Genomic DNA, 18185 nt, shown 5'->3' on the forward strand with positions numbered 1-18185 from the left:
CGGCGAGAAGCCACTGCCACCTTATTATTACCCAAATAACCATTGTGTAAAGAGACACAAATGTGCAATCATTATTAAAAACACATGACTAGTAATAACTGCAATTGTAATTTTTTATTAAACAAGTCAGTTACTTTATACTTAGGCTAGTTTTAGGCAAACTAACTGTTCATTTTTTTATTTAAAACTGTAAATTTTTTTAGGTATTGATTTAAAAAAAGTCTCATTGACATTTTCATTATTGCACAAGAATGGAAGCAGTTTTCCTGTTAATACTAACATTTTTATTAGGCTGCTGTTTAATTGGAAGTATTATCTTTCTTCTTAACTATTTGGGAATTTTTGGAAGAGTGAGAGTTTCAGTTGGTTCCCCGGTTATTAACAATGCTACAATTGCTTACAAGGCTCATACCGGAGTTTACAAAAATTGTGGGCCCCATTTTACCGAAGCATACACTCTTTGTCCAGATTTAAAATGTATTGGAATATTCTATGATGATCCAAGAACAACACCAGAGGCAGAGTGCCGTTATGCAGTGGGCTTAATCCTTGCCAATGATAAAGACAAACCTGATGAAGAAGTTTTAAAGCTAGTTGAAGAGCACACATTCAACATACATAAGTTACCATTCATAGAGCATGCTGTTAAAGCCCAATTTCCTTTTTATGCTAATATATGTGCTGCGATAGGAGCTTGGAAGGTGTACCCAGAACTTAATGCATTTACATCACAAAAAAGTCTAGATGCATATCCATACTTAGAAATATATGACGAGGGAGTTATTCACTACATGGCACCATTAAGTAAACAAGAGGAGTTTTTTGTGCCAGAAGTTAATTTTAAATGCAACTCTGATTAGTTTTTTTGCATTTTTTTGGATTGTTTAGCTAGTTGTTTTATATTGTAGCCTCTTCTTAGGTTTAATGTTATTTTTGTAACAAATTAAATACAATTTTGTGTTTGTTGTAAGTGTGGTGCATTTTTTATTTAAAAGTTTTAAATATATATGTGTTGTTTGTGTAATGCCTTTTTGTGTGATTTGTTATTGTAATTTAAGACAATTTCTAGTTGCATTTAATGGTTAGAAATAATTCTGATAAGGTGATCATCTTTTCTGAACTGTTAAAAATTTATTATATTTAGTAACAAATGTTTGCCAAATACAACAATTCCGTGTACAAATATTGTAAATACTGGACAATAAACAAATATTAGACACAGAACGCTTTAATTTTTGTTACTGAAGAAATTTAGTTTGATTCTTACTGCACATTTTAAAATTTTGTTAGGCCAATTTTGCAAAATACAGTTGGATATTTAATTTATTACTAAGCCGAGAAACCCCTATATAATTTTTTGTTAACATAATAACTGTAAAAAGCACTCATCTGGAACGAACTTAGATTCTTATCATTTAAAGCGTATTTTTTGTTTGGTGATGTGGATTGCGTAAATTAAGACCGGCAAGTGTGTAGGTCAGAACAGTGCATGGGTTTTGTTTAACATATGTGTTACATAAAATGGGAAAAAAACAATACACCTTATTATGCTGTTTGTGGGGTTTAAACCATGGCTTGTCAGCTTGTAGGCTTAGCTAGTGGTTAGTTAGGCAAATAGGTATTTCTTTTTTTGACGTTAGTTATTTTTTTTATTGGTTATTGGCTGTGGGTTAAACTTATTACGGTTGTGACCTAACTTTATTTTTCGGAATAATGTAAAACTTAAATGACAAAGTATATTCAACTTAAACTTTATCTTAAGCAGTAGTGGTCTTAATTGTTGGTTAAAAATGAAATTGGTCTGCTAGTTAAAAGATTGAATGTGTTTTTATAAAACTATTCTTCGTAGTATTGTTAAGTTTTTAAAGGTAAAAATAGATAAGCATGCTTGTATTAAGTATAGTAGTCACTATAAGCACTCTAATTTTTGTAATACTTTTTGTAAGATAATGTTTTCAAATTGATATCGTTTACGAAGTTAAATTAAACACACGAGGAAAATGGACAGTGGTAAAATAGTTTGGGGACCACACCCTGAACATGGGTTTATATTGGGAACTATTATTGATATTGGAAACACAACAATAACTGTTAAACCGGCAGCTCAAAATGAAAAGGTTTACAAACTTATTAACCAAGCTTATAATTTTTAATGTGAACGTATTAAATTTCTTTTTTGTGTTGAATAATTTATAAATAAGTAGCCTAAACAAATTACCTTATAAATATTAATTTTAATTTATGTTAAGGACCAACTAAGAATAATAAATAGATATGTTTTTGTGATGTAATCTGGTTCTTTCAAAATGCCGATGTTGGTTTTAGACAGTTTTTAATATCTTTTATCATAAATATTTGCAGGCAATAACAGCATCATACAGTCAAGTTTTCCCAGCTGAACCTGATCAAAAAAAGGAGACTGATGACAATTGTGCTTTGATGTACTTAAATGAAGCAACATTACTTCACAATCTTCGACTAAGATACAAGAAAGACAAAATATATGTAAAAAAAAATTATTTTGTTGTTATGTAAGAGTTAATATATACACAAAATTATATGCCATTGCATGAATTTGTTTTTGTTTTAGACCTATGTTGCTAACATATTAATTGCTGTGAACCCATATCGAGACATACCACAACTATACAATGATGCGCAAGTAAAGAAATATAAGGGAAAGTCATTGGGTGTTCTTCCTCCCCACTGCTATGCAATAGGTAAATATGATTTAAATTTTCTATGTACTCACAGAAAAATTGTTTACAAAACGCACAATATATATTTGAAATAATAAAATTGTGTTTTTGGAAATTTTTTTTTTTTAGTATGTTTCAAGACACATTACATTATGCTTATTTTGTGTGTAATCATCAATACAGAAGCTTCTATGCTAATCATTGTATTACATTAAATCATTCTTATCATTAAGTGGCATGGGTAATTAAGTAGCTAGATAAGCACCTCTCTTTTAAAGTGGTATAATGTAGCCAATGATTTTATTTCAATCTACTGTGTGTTAGTAATAAAGATGTATTATCACTTACAGGTAGACACATTAAGCTATTGTTGTATTCTAAATTTAAATAAATTATAAAAACTGTTTAGTGTAAAATGGGAATTTTTTGCTTAATGACTTTTATTTAAATGGTTATAATGTCAGTTTGTATTCTCAGTGTAATAATCCAACCTGTACCACTGACGCCCTGTTATGTTAATCATTAACTTCTAAATTAATAAAGTGCCGGCAAGCACGGTCACCCATGGTACAAAATGACATCATTGTTAAACTAAAAATTCTTTAAACATGATTTGCTTTAAACTATAAATTTGACCTTTAAAAGTGTTTTGCATTTTGTGAAAGAAAAATATGTCATGTTTGGTTTATCAATTTATTTGTGCCATTTGTACTTCTAAGGAAGGTTTTAAGTAGAGTAAATATGTTACGAATTACATAGAGCAAACATTTTATTTAAATATGTAATGTTGGTTTGGGAAAATTCTAGGTATAATTGTGTTACGCATTTATGCTGAATATCACATAAACGAAAGGTAAAAAAAATGATATAAAATTGTTCTTTGTTTTTCATTTAATATTTTATATAAGTGGATTCCTGTTACTTATGGTTAAAACCACATAATTACAGGTTACATCCTGTAGGCTTTTGAACATAATGATTTATTTTGTAACACTGTATACAATTTTTGAATATTGAATATAATTTACCTGTTTTTAAATATTGCTTTTTGTAAAGCTTGTATGCAAATGTTCAATACATTTAATAGTGTTAATAGTTAGTTAAAAAACAGGTAAACTAATAATAAAAACATTACAATTAAGTTTTTGTTCCTGTTTTAATTAACTAGCTTATTATAAAAAATGAACTCATTTTACAATGTTAAATTAAAATTAATTACTAACATCTTTCACCATTTTAAATAACAACAAAATAATGGTGTATCTTTTAATTCGACTTTCACTTTATTGACTAAATATGATTTTTATGTAGGCATATTACTTTAAAAGACTGTCACAATAACTAAGTCTTATTTTACAAACTAAGTTTATGTTGTTTTTATTTAAAAGTTTCTTTTTATTTTAAAGTAAGTTCAAAAATGTTAACAGCCCCAATTAATAATTGCTATTTTCCAAAAAAAAATTTGCTAGATTTTTTGTACCCTACTTTTCCACCCTAAAATAATTAAAAACCTTTTTTGTACAGCTGACAAAGCTTATCGTGACATGAAGGTGAACCGAACATCCCAATCTATCATAGTTTCAGGTGAAAGTGGAGCAGGTAAAACCGAAAACACAAAATTTGTGTTACGATATCTTGCTGATAATTATGGCTCAGGAGATGACATAGATAAACGTTTGGTTCAAGGTATTAACTAAATTAATATTTGTTTTGTTCTTTTTGTATTATTAAATGGCTCTTATCTTAATTCAAATAGAAAATAATTAACATTAATATATTTTCAATGTCGATGGTGTTTTATCAATAGAAAGATAAACTTGTTAAATAAGAATGTGCCTTAAAATGTTGGGTCTTAAGTATAATATAAATACCCATTCTTGTTTAATTTAAGCAAACCCCATTCTTGAGGCATTTGGAAATGCTAAAACTATGAGGAACAATAATAGTAGCAGATTTGGAAAGTTTGTTGAAATTCACTTTCTTAAGGTTGGCAATAAATTTTTTTAAGTAATATTACCATGTGACTAAGAAATATTACTCTAGAACTAGTATATTACACTAACTTATAAACTACAACCTTTTTAATCATATTGCTACCTTTTAAATATTGAATTTTGAAACTCAAGGTGATTATAAAAAGTTAGTTATTTTATATGGTAACAGTTTTAGTAACCAAAAACATTTTTTTTAATTTCACTTTCTTTTTAGGGCAAGGTGGTTGGTGGATTTGTTTCTCATTATCTGCTGGAAAAATCTAGAATCGTCTTACAGAATGGCAGAGAAAGAAATTATCATATTTTTTATCGATTATGTTGTGGTGCTTCTGCTGACGTTCGTGCCAAGTTTTACCTCAAGTCACCTGACAATTTTAGGGTAAGCAAAGTTAAGAAATTTTAAAGTTAAGAAATTTTTTTAAAAGAAAATAGCAAAGTTTACTTATGTCACATTCAAAAAATAATAGTTAAAAATTGGAAATCTTTTTAAAGTTAAACAACCATTGTGTGCTTTTATAACATTATACCCATTTGAACAACAACTTGTGTAACAATATACCATTTAACAAAATACTGTATTGTTGGTTTTGTAAAAATACTTTTCTATAACCAACTGTTAATGTTGTTTATTTTTAGTATTTAAAAAATGGATGTACTCAATATTTTTTGACTGATGCTGAAAAATCCAAAGTAGAGAAAGACGCATTTTCAAAAGAGGTGAAAAATATTTTTTATAAAAGTAATATATAAAAAATTGACGAAATATGGGTGTATTTCTGCATGTTTTTGTTTCTTGAAATTTGTATCTCTTTAACTATTGGAAATTAAATTTCAAAAAATAATTTTATGATTAATTGAATAATTTAAATTTAAACTTTTTAATTTCTAGTACAACAAGTCTGGAAACTTAAGTGACACTTTGCTAAATGACTACAAAGATTATCATCGAATAATCGACTCGATGAAACAAATGGGAATCTCCCAGGATGACATGATGGACTTCTTCCAAGTAGTAGCCGGGGTTCTTCATCTTGGGAATATTCTCTTCGAGGATGCGGGGGGCTCTTCAGGTAAAAACATTGGATATTAACATCTGAAAAAGAGTTTAACAATTTTTACAGTGGTTAAATCAAATAATTTAAGGTTTTTTGATAGGGTCATTAAGTCTGTGAATATGATAGTATTAAAACATTTATGGGTTGAGTAACAAACAAAACCTGTCACTTAACAATAAATTCAGTCAGAATAGCAAAAATTTTAATTTGTAAGACAATAGATTTTGATTTGCCACTTTATTCGATGACATTATTACAGTCAAAGTGTCAAAAAATTAATTTTTTACCCAAAATCAAATGTTTTCGACTTATTATTCATTTCTTAAATGTTTTATAAAGGTGGTTGCATGGTGAGTGCTGACAGTGTTCAATCAGTAAAAATAACATCAGAACTTCTTGGTTTGGATCCTAAAGCTCTTACTGAGGCTATGACCACAAGGACAATGCAGTCAGCTGGAGAAAAGAATACGATAAAGTAATTAGATTATTTTTCATGTGTATAATTTATGGTTACTAAAAAGTTTTTTTTTAATTTTTGTGTAAATGACAACTTTTCTAGTTTTTTTTAAAAACTTGTTAATTCTTATTCGTTTTTTGGTTTTTAGTGTTCCTTTAAAAAGAGCTCAATCATCAAATGCAAGGGAAGCATTGGCCAAAGCAATCTACTCAAGACTTTTTGATCATGTTGTCTCTAGGATAAATAAGTGCTTTGTGTTTCAAAAATCTGACAATTACATTGGCATTTTAGACATAGCTGGATTTGGTTAGTTTTTTTTTATGAATTTACAATATGTAAAAGCCTTGACATTTTCTACTTGTATATTTACAATATGACAAATATTTAAAAATATTTTTTGGCATAATAAAGAAAAGTTAGCAATCCAATTTAAAATTTAAATCAAAAATTGTTAAATAGCACATCATGTTTTACAGTCAATATATACTCAATCATATCAATATTTTTTACAGAGTATTTTGAAGTGAACAGTTTTGAGCAATTCTGCATCAATTACTGTAACGAGAAACTACAACAGTTTTTCAATGAAAGAGTCCTGCATGAAGAACAAGAGTTATATGCCAAGGAAGGATTGGGTGTACACGAAGTTGTTTATGCTGATAATCAGGACTGTATTGGTAAGTAATAAAAAATTCAAAGTACCCCATAGTTCAATAGTAGAGAAACAAATTAACTAAAGTTTTGTTTTTGATTTAAATTTAAATTTTGTATTATTTCTGATTTGTTGAAAGTGCCTTTGATCTTTAATTGTATGTTATTTATATTAGTTATTTACTTTTTTCGTGTTTGATTAGATTTAATTGAAATGCCAAGAGTCGGAATTCTTGATATTTTGGATGAAGAAAATAAACTTCCTCGACCTGATGACCATCGTTTTACCAGCATGGTTCACCAAAAACATAAAGATCATTTCAGGATTTCTGTAAGTTAATTTAATAAACTCTTTAACGTTAATAAATTTTAATAAGGGTTCAAAAAATTTTTAGTATTTATATGCATTTTGCTTATATATAATATATAAATTAATAATTTACTTGTGAACAATATATATAATTAAATAAATAATATATAAGATCTATTTCAAATAAAAAAAAAATGATTTTGTGGTTGTATAAGTAATTATTCCTAGTTTTTTTATTACCTAATCATTCATTTTTTTAATTTTAATTTTTATATGATATTTTTTTATTTGTTTAACTTTAAAGATTCCTCGTAAATCACAACTTGCCAACCACAGGAACTTAAGAGATGACGAAGGTTTTATGATTCGTCATTTTGCTGGAGCTGTTTGTTATCAAACTGTAAGTATTAACTTGCACAAAATTCAAAGTTAGGTACTGGAGAAATAATAAGTAAAACACAAAAATATATTGCTTGTGTTTTGTTTATTAATTTGTTTACAACAACAAAGTATATATAGAAAAGTAAAAATTTTCTTCAAAAAATGTATGATTTTACCAGTTTATATTTTTATTATGAAGCACTTTATGTTTCCAGGTTCAATTTGTGGAGAAAAACAATGATGCTTTACATCATTCACTTGAAGAGTTGGTAAGAGGAAGTAAGCATAAACTTGTTCGATTAATCTTTGAAAATCAAAACAATGCAAAATCTATGAAAGGAAAATTGGCTTTTATTAGCGTTGGAAACAAATTTAAGGTAAGTGTTTAGTTGTTCATTAAAATTGTTACTATTTAAAATACATTTTGAATTATTATGTTTGATATTTTAACTTCTACCTGCATAATAATGTTAGTGTTTGGCGAGACAATATTTTATATTTTTTTTATTAAATTGTTTCTAAAGCCTAAGATTAATGTTATTAATAATTATTAACAGACTCAACTTGGAAAATTGCTTGAGAAATTAACAGCTACTGGTTCAAGTTTTATTCGTTGTATCAAACCGAATCTCTCAATGCAGGGAAATTTATTCGAGGGTGGCCAGATTCTTAGCCAACTTCAATGCTCTGGTAAAACATTATCTTTGATAATGATTTTTTACAAATAAAATCAGGGTCAATTAATAAAATTAAAAATGTGTTGTTAAAATTTTTACTTATTAAAAATGTTTTATTTATTAAAAGCTCAAGCTAAATAAGAAATGGATTTTATTATCACTTGTATTCGTGATATTTAGTAATGAAATAATCAACATTGACATGTTGTTAATTAGGAATGGTGTCGGTGTTATCCCTCATGCAGGGTGGTTTTCCATCTCGAGCTCAATTTCTTGATGTTTATTCCATGTACAAAGCAATCATGCCAGAGAAACTCAGAAGATTGGATCCTCGCTTGTTTTGCAAGGTATCTTATAGTTTCAATTTGTTAATTAACCGTTCTATTTTTTTTCCCGAAAAACATAACCAATCTAGTTGACATTACTTGAATATAAACTTTTGCCCATCTGTTTATTATAGTTATGTTGTAGTAAGTGGCTTTTTATAAGCTCTTTATTAAAATCTAATTGGACAATTTTTTTAGGCTTTATTTAAAGCACTTGGATTGGATGAATCAGATTTCAAATTTGGATTGACAAAAGTTTTCTTTCGTCCTGGAAAGGTAACTATCTAAAATTAAAATTGAATTATAAATTTTATTAGGATGTGCCTGTTTTATAAAATTTTTAATAGGTCAAAATCTAAATTATTTAATTTCTGTAGTTTGCAGAGTTCGATCAATTAATGAGATCTGATCCTGAAAATCTGAAGATTTTGATTAAGAAGGTGGAGAAATGGTTGATCCGAGCAAGATGGAGAAAAGCTCAATGGTGTGCTCTATCTGTTATTAAACGTAAGTATATTTTTTCACCAATTTTCAAAATTTACTTATGTTGCTTTTAACAAACATCTTTTAATTTAAATATAAAGTTTTCGTAAAAAGAAATTTGTCTTACAATTAGTTTAAGGTTGTTTGTGCTATTTAAATAAAGTTTAAGTGACTGTGTTTTTTTATAGGGCTTGTTAAAAGTATTTTTAATTTTTTAATACTTAAAAGAGTTGGATTTAGCTAATTAATACATTGTTAATCAAGTGATCTTAATCAAGCTAATATTAGCTTTAAGAATGGTACTTAACCTTTATAGTGTGTTTAAACTTAGAAAACTAAACATTAAACTAGGACTTTAAAAATAAAAAGTGTTTACTTATATGAAGTGCCCTACAACTTTCATTTTACTAATTGTACTTGATTTTGTTTAGTGAAAAACAAGATTTTGTGGCTTCGTGCACATTATATCTGCATACAAAAACATCTACGAGGAGTTATTGCTAGAAGAATTCATCGCCCTAGGTTAATGTTTGAACCTACATTTGTTCAATATTTTAAAACTTACATTTCCTTGAGTTTATATTAAATATTATTATATCTAAAAAGACATTTCTTTCATAAAGGTGTTTTTTTTTTCTTTATTTTAAAATAATTTTTTTTTTATTTGGTACATAAATTATAGATTTTTAACAATTACTATTATTTAGTTATCAACAATTAACAATAATCAGGTAATAATTTTTTTAAATAGAATCCAGGCCCTTGCTCGTGTGAGACCACTACTTCGCCAACTTCCAAAAATGAAACAAATGGTTCAAGTATTAAAAGATAACAGAAAGGAAATGGAACAGAAAGTGAACAAACATGATCAGAATATTAAAGATCATGTGCTCATGATTAAGGTAATGTTATTTTTTAACATTACATTTTAAATTTATTTTTTGTAATTTTTTATTCTTGGATGAAATTAAATTTTTTTTTTTGGATTTTTTTATTTAGACAACAAGCAAGATGCCTGCCATAGATGCTTCATACAAAAAATTGTTACAGCTTGAAGGTCAACTTCTTAAAGATTTACAATCTCGCAAACTGGCTGAAGAAGAAGCTGAAAAAGCAAGAAAAATTAAAGTAAAGAGTTGATGTTATTTTTGTTGTTTTGATACTTTATAAACCAAATATGCTTAAATTGGATAAAATTTAATTTTCTATTCTTGTCAATTTTTTTTTTTAATACACTCTAAATAATATATACTGGTAATCTTTACACAATATTTCTTATCTTTGAAAATGAAATACTTTTATTTGGTTGGCATTTTTTGTTTTGTTGTTTTAACAAATAAATTTGCTTTTATTTTAGGAAGAGCTTGAAAGAGAAAGAAAACGAAGAGAGGAAGAAGAACTACAAAAGAAAAAGGCAGAGGAGGAGAGAGAACGAAAGAGAAAGGAAGAAGAGGAAAAAAGAAGAATGTAAGTTATCTGAAGTACTATATTTTAACTAAATTGTATTACTGTAAAACTTTACGTTAATTAATTATAAAAAATATTTCTTGTGAATATTATAAAAACATTACTTCTACAATTTTTATTGCTTACTAGAAGACAATTTCTTTTTATATACCAGTTCAGTTGGTAGTTTATGCAATATTCTGTATTAATTATATTTTTTATCAATTTTTAGCAAAGCAGAAATGGAAGCAAAACGAAAGAAGGAAGAGGAGGAAGAAAAGAAAAGATTGGAAATGGAAAAGAAAATTCAAGTAAAGCATACTTCAACAATTAAATGTTTTAACAATATCAAATGTTTTTGGCAATTTAGTAGATAAAAATAATGTTTTATAAATTATTCTAGGCAGAAATTGAAGCTCAAGCAGAAAAGGATAGAATTGAAGAAGAAAAACGGTAAACATTTTTTATCACAAACTATTTTAGTAGTTGTTCCTTTGTATTTTTTTTTCTAACATTTTCGTGTTAAATATTTGTTAGGAGAGCAATTGAAGATCAAGAAAGAAGGGACAGGGAGCTTGCGATGCGACTTGCTCAAGATGATGCAAACTCTCAACTTGTGGAGGAACTTCCAGTCTCACAGGCTGTTGTTCAACAACAAAAACGGTAACTCTTTGTACATATACTTCCTACTTAATATAAGTATGAAATAATCAACTAGAAATTAGTAGTTTTTAATTTAATCTTTAGTTACTTTTTGTAAAATTTTAATATATATTAATACATGTTGCTTACAAACAGATTATTATTTTTAGTTAATATTTTTGTATTTGTAAAGGGCACTTGCAAATGTAACTGCAAATGAGGCAACAACCTCGTCAAAGAAACACGATTTGACCAAATGGAAGTATACTGAGTTACGAGATGCTATAAACACATCAACAGGTTATTCTTAAATTATAGTTGATTTCACCCCAAGTTTTGTTTACGTTTATGAAGTATATTAAAAATAAAAATCAATTAAATATTTGTTGTTTTTTGTTTTAGATATTGTGTTATTGGAAGAATGCAGAGAAGAATTTCATAGAAGATTGAAGGTTTATCATATGTGGAAGGCAAGAAACAAGGCAAGAAATCAACCACAAGACCAGAGAGCACCAAGGGCTGTTCTTAATAATGGTATTTATATTGAGTTACTTATTTTAAGTTAAAATATAAAATTTAAAGTTAATAAACCTTGAGGAAAAAAGTCGTCAATCTTGATAAAATAAGTTAATTTAAAAATATTTTTTTAGCTGCAGCACATCATCCTTCAACCTCAAACACAGCTCAACCATCTGCAATTGCCATGCCCCGTAACAACACCGCAGCCCCAAAACCGGTCATGCGAATACCGACCCGTGAGCAGCGTTACTTTAGAATTCCATTTGTTCGGCCAAGTGACCAGGGGGTGGCACCAGAGGAGCAGAAGAAGGGGTGGTGGTTTGCTCACTTTGATGGTCAGTATATTGCTCGACAAATGGAGCTTCATCCTGATAAGCAAGCTCTTCTGTTTGTGGCAGGTAACATTTTTTTAAATAATTTTTTATCCTCAATGAAAAAAGACCATCTTTATGCAAATCACAAATTAGCAGTCATAAAAAATATTGCACAATTTTTTTATTAGGCAAAGATGACATGCAGATATGCGAGTTAAGTTTGGAAGATACTGGCTTGACGAGAAAGAAAGGAGCTGAAATGTTACCTCGTGAATTTGAACAGGTTTGTTACATTTTGATTGTTTAGTTTGTAAACTCAAAGATCTCACTACCACACCAGACTTGCTGTTAACCAGTGGCTCATGTTTATCTAAATAAATAAATAATAAATGGTATATATTTACTTAGGTGTGGCAAGTAAACCGAGGTCGCGAGTATTTGTTAGCAGCAATTAATGCCAAACAAGCCAGACCAACTTTTGCCACTGCTATGTTGCAACAGGCAAAACGACCATGATAATAAAACAAGCTTTTATTAAATCATGTATTTGTAGCTTGCTAGAATAATGGATAAATCTTTTTATTTGTTTATATTATTTTTATAAAATTTTATTCCATTTCTGTAATTTTAATTTTATAGGTACATTTTTTCGGTTTTTAATCAAATAATACATTCCTGTTCCTTGAAATTAGATTAAATTTGCGTACTCTGTAGTGCAATTACTTTTTGTAATCCTAGGTAAACTGTGGTGATCATTCATATATCTTTACACGCTTCTAGTACCATTAATTTCATTGTGTTTTTTTAGAATTGTTACGTTGATTTTTAGGTAGTTAATGTTGTAAAATTGCAAAAAGGTAAAAACGCGGCAAAAATGTATTAAACTTAATTAAATTTTAATTAATTTTATACCTAATTTTCTAAAAGTATTTTCAATAATTATGTTGTTTTTTTACACATGCAATATTTCTATCTTTTCTATAAATTCAAAATTTTTTAAATTTTGCACTGTACTTTTTGCTTTAATATAAAATCGTGTTAATTAATTCGCTTGTACTGTAGGTAATTCTGTGGGGTGATGTAAATTCTTTTCGTTTATTAACTGTTGATGACGGTATAGCTATATTTGTGGTTTGCATTGATATATGTGTACATCACTTGATTCAATACACTAGCCAATAATTTAAAAAAAAACATTGGTGTTATTTTTGCGTCTATTTCAAGTGCATAATAGGTGAAAGTTGTATTTTTAGTCTGCTATGTATTTAAAAATTTATAAACCAGGTTTACTTTAAATCTTTTACATCATAAAAACTTATTTTAAAATATTTAAAAAAATAAAAGCATTGTTCAAGCGTGAGGTAAGTACTTACCTACTATATACACCTAGTATACTAATTTGGACACATGAACAAAATTTACGAACTTTTTTGCCGAAAAGCTTTGTTGAAATTTAAATTTAATTCGTCAGTATTTTAGGTTGCGTACAAAAAAAAAAATAAATATATAAATAACTTTATTAAGCTCATATTATGGATTTAACTGGCAAGCTAATCATTAAGGCAAGACTTGGAGACGATGTAAGAAGAATTCCAATTCACAACGAAGATCTTACTTACGATGAACTTATTTTGATGATGCAACGTGTTTTTAGAGGAACACTAACCCCTGATCAAGATGTTACTATCAAATATGCTGACGAGGGTATAATTTGTTTGTAAAATTAAAATTGTTTTAATAGTTAACTTAACGTTCATATTCTGTCAGTGCACTTACAGACTTACAAAACTTACGTAAAAACATATTTTTTTAAATTGTTGTACTAAAAAAATATTTTTTAAAAATCTGTTTTCAAATTGCCTAATATAACTATTAACTATAATTTTGATAAAGTTTATTTTCGCCTTATAGTAATTTTGGCGAAGTTTCTTTTAAAATGTTAATGCTACTATGTCTGTGGTACTTGGGTATTGTATAATGTGTGTATAGATGTTTTAATGTTGTTTTGGGTTAAAAATCCAATAAAAAATTGTAGTTGGTAAAACTAATATAATAAAATGTCATGCTTAAAGATGGCTAAGTCTAATAAAATTGATCAGTTTTTGCCCCCTAAGTTATTTATCGTGTTAAATTATTTTAGATGGTGATCTTATCACAATTTTTGATGACTCAGACATGAACTTTGCTATACAGATGAGCAGAATATTAAAGCTTACAATATTTAGTAAGTTAAGTTTTCTATTTAACACAACAAATATGTAATTTTATTGAAATCACCAAAAAAGAAAGTTTTTAAATAAACTAAACTTTAAATATATCACCGAAACTTTGTTTACAGCTAAGGCTCATCCCCAAAAATCAACAACTCTACCATCTCTTGGCATTCAAAGTGACCTGATCAAAATTCGAGATCAGGTTAATGCAATTCTGGACCAGTTTGGTGTAACTCAGATAACTGAAGAAAACGCTAACACAGATTTAGCTCTGTCAGGTTCTAAGGAGATAGTTAATACAGGTATAACATGCTTCAAATTATAATTTAAATCAAGAGTTTAATTTTATTGAGTATTTTTTAATTTAAGTGGTATTAGGTTTTGTATTACTTTGGTTTAATGCTTTGGTGTAATTACCAGTAAGTAAATTAAATACAGTTGTTTAAATTTTTTTTTGTTTTAGCTGTGGTAAATGGCCCAGCGGAACCACCAAACATGGCCAGCTTAGTTTCCGCATCTAACCCACTTGCTTATAATTCATTTGATCCATTAAATGATGACAGCAACAAACCACAATTAAATGCTTCAACAGGTGGGACAGGTAAATTTTTTTTTAAAATTTTTGGTATATCCGGGCTATACAATATTTTAATACTTATTTTGATAATTTCCAAAGCTGGATAAACTAGAATTGTAGAACACAGATTAATAATGCAGGCTGTTGTAACTTTTGGTTAATAAATAATTGATTTTTTTTGCATTAAATAAACTTAGGTGATAGGCCATCGAGTCCAGCTGAAAGTCTTGGAAGTTTATCATCAGCTGGGGCCAGATCACTTCAACAGCAACAACAGCAGCCACAACAACAGCAGCCACAACAACAGCAGCAACAACAACAGCAGCAACCTCCTGTAGGTCAAATACAACCACCAATTGACCCAATTCAGCAATCTTTCAATATTACATCCCAGCCAAACCAGGGACTTCATAACTCATTTCAGCAACCACAAGCAGGTCAACAAAACCAAGCTTTTTCCCAGCAAACTCCACCATCCAACCAACCATTCTCTCAACCACCAGCACCAATGGTGCAACAACCTCAACAAGGCCAAAACCAGAATCAAATGCAGCATCAGGGTAATGAACAACAACAGCCACCCCAGCAGGTAACATTATTGGTAGTGTTAAATATAGACAATTTGATTGTACTGATTAAATGTTTGCTGTATAAATAAAATATTGAAGTATATGTTTCAGTTTTAATTGTATATATAAAAATAAAATTATTATAAATTTTTTTTAGGGTGGATTTGGTGGACAGGCACGACAACAAGTTAACATGGGCTATCAGCCTCCCCAATCTGGTTCAAACCAACCTGGATTTCCACCTCAAACAGGATCTTATAAACCCCCGGTTTCTACTCAGCCTGGTACTGGACAATATAACTCCAATCAACCACCACAACAACAACAACAACAGGTACAACATGCAAATTAGAATATAACCAATTATGTTTCATTTTTATATGTAACAAAAACTAACGATTTTTTTTTTTTTTTTTTTTTTTTTAGCAAAAACCACAGCAGTTTCCCCCAGCCACTAATCCAAACACTTTTTATCAACAACAACAACCATACAGTGGATCTCCAAATCAGGGATTTCCCCAAGGGGCCCAACAGCCGCCAAGAGGTCCAGGGCAACCAATGCCCTACATGCAGCAGTCCCAACAACTCAATCAAAACCCCCATCGATTGTTTAACAGGGGACCATACAGACCTCGCCAACCAGGGCCTGGATACCAGTAAACGTATGTGACAATCTCATATCGAGTGCAATTTAGCCTAACAAAAATGTTTATTATATGTTAACATTATGTCTATTTTATTAACTTGTTTGTTGAAAAAGATATTGATATATTGTATTTAAAAAAGTAATCTCTGTCAATTAAATTATCTGATTAAGAAGTCATTTGCTATGAACTAAACATCCTGCATTTACACAAATATATATTTCCATCGATAAATCTTGTTAAGGGCAATTGTATACCTCTAACAGTTTTGTGGTTGTTAATTAAACTTAAATATGTTGCATTTTATAAAAACAAATTGCTTAAATATAAATAAAAATTTAAGCTTGTGAAAAAATTCAATTCAATTATTTAAGCAAAACATTTTATTTTATCTTTAGTAAATCTAGTTAAAAACCATATTGCAATTAAATTAATTAATTTTGGTATTATTTTGCATTCTTAATTTTCATAAATACTAATTAAAAAGTGTTATGATGAATCAATAAAAATACAGATTCTAAAATTGTAATTTAAGTGTGTTGATGCATGAATTGCAATTGTTGTTTATACTAACTGGATTTTAAACCACAAGAAATTGCAATAAATATGTTGTTAAGCTTTCCATTAAGCTTTGTGTAACTTCGGTGTGTTGGATAACAAAAATGTTATGGTAACACTACAAATAAATGGCTCAAGCTATATATATATATATATTATCAGTACATCATCCTTAGAAAAATAAATTGTTGAAATAGTATACAAAACATGAGCTTGTTGTGTGCAGGTTATGTTGAAAATGAATAGCAAAATTAACAAAGTTCTTAACTATGCAATTCATTTGGCTTGTAAAAGTTTTTTTTGCAGTCCCTTTTTCAAAACATAAGAGTAAAAAAACCAAAACCCTATACAGAATGGTAAACCTTTTTAATCATTAGGATATATTGTTTTTAATGCTTCTCTTGTATGATATTGTGCACCGTCATAAAAATCAAAGTAGTCTTGTAATTCTGAATGTTTAATTCTATAGTTGCTTATGACTTCGATGTTATCTTGGACAACATAGGTAAATTGTGGTTCCTTGCGATCTCTTGTATCGACAAGAATGGCATAATTAGGTTGAGTCCTCCAATGCTGTAATTGTACAAGTGACAATTAAAATATTTTTTAATAGTGTTTAAAAGTAAAATTTTATTTTCAACTAAGTCCCTAAAAAATTTGTTTAAAATGGTATTTAAATACTAAAAAATTGTGTGTTTCACTTAAATACATTTTGTTGAGTACCTTGTTGTTACCATGCATTTGTTGGATCCACGATTCAGGTGCTTTACAAGTTTCATCCCAGCCAACTATGACCCCTCGATAACCAAATCGTTTATGCTTTATCACCTGACCAACTCTGAATTTGACCTTTCCAGAACGTGGGTCACGGGGAGTTATTGACCCTAGATTAAAATTAACCCAAAATTGTTTATTATTTAAATATTTTATAATTGATAACAATTATTAGAAAATAACAACCTGCAAAATACTGTTGAGGTTCTCTATGCCAAAATACTTCCTCAGCAACACTTTCAGCATGTGTTTGTAATTTTTTTATCTTTGATTTCTAAAAAAATTAGCCCCTAATAGTTAAAAAATGGCACAAAAAATAATGATTTGTTTAAAGAATGATCATTATTTACTTTGGGCATCAAAAGCATAAGGTTGGAGCGAAAATTTACAAACATCTTTTTCCATATTGAGAATTCAGTTAGTGAAACTACAAAATCTCTTGAAGAAGTCACTAATCTAAACAAAAATAAATTTACTAATCTAAAAAAAGTAAATATATTTAACGACGATTTATAAATAGTAAAATAAAATATAACATACAAAGAAACCTAGTAACCTTTTTATCGAGTTGGCCCTAACTTTTTCGGATGTGGTTCCAGTCCATTCGTATAAAAAAATTTGCGCTGGAACAGCTAACAAAATTAAAATGAATTGCAAGGCTTGCCATCGAGTTATCTCCGGCATGTTTCTTTCATATAATGGTAGGTATTTTGTTGGGAGTGGGATATTATGACCATAAAAAACTTATCGCGTGTTTACAATTTATCGGTAAGCGTATAAAGACACGCATAATTTTCAAGAAAGGGAAATCACCTTTACATTAAAACAACACTGGTAACTTGCAGATGCAAATCACAAATATAAGTTTGGATATTTGCTAGTCTTCAAACATGTAA

General features: G+C 28.7%; 4 protein-coding genes across 5 annotated transcripts; 3 read left to right on the top strand and 1 right to left on the bottom strand.

Moving 5' to 3' along the window:
* Nucleotides 1–209: 209 nt before the first annotated feature.
* On the top strand, nucleotides 210–1192 carry LOC145761122 (testis-expressed protein 264 homolog). The gene has a single exon (XM_082574561.1). The coding sequence runs from the start codon at nucleotides 252–254 to the stop codon at nucleotides 858–860; it is 609 nt and encodes a 202-aa protein (XP_082430687.1). The 5' UTR covers nucleotides 210–251; the 3' UTR covers nucleotides 861–1192.
* Nucleotides 1193–1954: 762 nt separating this feature from the next.
* LOC145757650 (unconventional myosin-VI-like) lies at nucleotides 1955–13125 on the top strand. The gene is made up of 30 exons (XM_082572457.1): nucleotides 1955–2117; nucleotides 2362–2505; nucleotides 2591–2720; nucleotides 4224–4385; nucleotides 4591–4685; nucleotides 4908–5072; nucleotides 5330–5410; nucleotides 5583–5763; nucleotides 6088–6223; nucleotides 6354–6511; nucleotides 6718–6882; nucleotides 7060–7187; nucleotides 7471–7566; nucleotides 7763–7924; nucleotides 8105–8237; nucleotides 8441–8571; nucleotides 8749–8826; nucleotides 8928–9057; nucleotides 9465–9555; nucleotides 9785–9935; nucleotides 10033–10161; nucleotides 10391–10500; nucleotides 10712–10790; nucleotides 10883–10932; nucleotides 11017–11142; nucleotides 11315–11421; nucleotides 11524–11655; nucleotides 11772–12038; nucleotides 12143–12237; nucleotides 12363–13125. Exons 1-30 carry the CDS (start codon nucleotides 2001–2003, stop codon nucleotides 12468–12470), a joined length of 3837 nt encoding a protein of 1278 aa, XP_082428583.1. The 5' UTR covers nucleotides 1955–2000; the 3' UTR covers nucleotides 12471–13125.
* Nucleotides 13126–13366: 241 nt separating this feature from the next.
* LOC145751299 (uncharacterized) lies at nucleotides 13367–16648 on the top strand. Of its 2 annotated transcripts, none has more exons than XM_082567423.1 (7): nucleotides 13367–13658; nucleotides 14095–14178; nucleotides 14293–14469; nucleotides 14631–14759; nucleotides 14942–15333; nucleotides 15471–15647; nucleotides 15740–16648. In XM_082567423.1, the coding sequence occupies exons 1-7, from the start codon at nucleotides 13487–13489 to the stop codon at nucleotides 15971–15973; spliced, it is 1365 nt and encodes a 454-aa protein (XP_082423549.1). In that variant the 5' UTR covers nucleotides 13367–13486; the 3' UTR covers nucleotides 15974–16648. The 2 variants fall into 2 exon arrangements, with proteins under 2 accessions (XP_082423549.1, XP_082423541.1); XM_082567415.1 differs by having other exon boundaries at nucleotides 14631–14768; nucleotides 15740–16647.
* LOC145751326 (uncharacterized) lies at nucleotides 16154–18051 on the bottom strand. The gene is made up of 5 exons (XM_082567445.1): nucleotides 17846–18051; nucleotides 17640–17745; nucleotides 17476–17563; nucleotides 17239–17399; nucleotides 16154–17088 (listed from the first exon to the last, which is right to left on the bottom strand). Exons 1-5 carry the CDS (start codon nucleotides 17971–17973, stop codon nucleotides 16882–16884), a joined length of 690 nt encoding a protein of 229 aa, XP_082423571.1. The 5' UTR covers nucleotides 17974–18051; the 3' UTR covers nucleotides 16154–16881.
* Between the last annotated feature and the right edge of the window lie 134 nt (nucleotides 18052–18185).

Source organism: Corella eumyota, chromosome 1 (assembly GCF_963082875.1).
Source record: "Corella eumyota chromosome 1, kaCorEumy4.1, whole genome shotgun sequence".
NCBI classification, from domain to species: Eukaryota; Metazoa; Chordata; class Ascidiacea; order Phlebobranchia; family Corellidae; genus Corella; species Corella eumyota.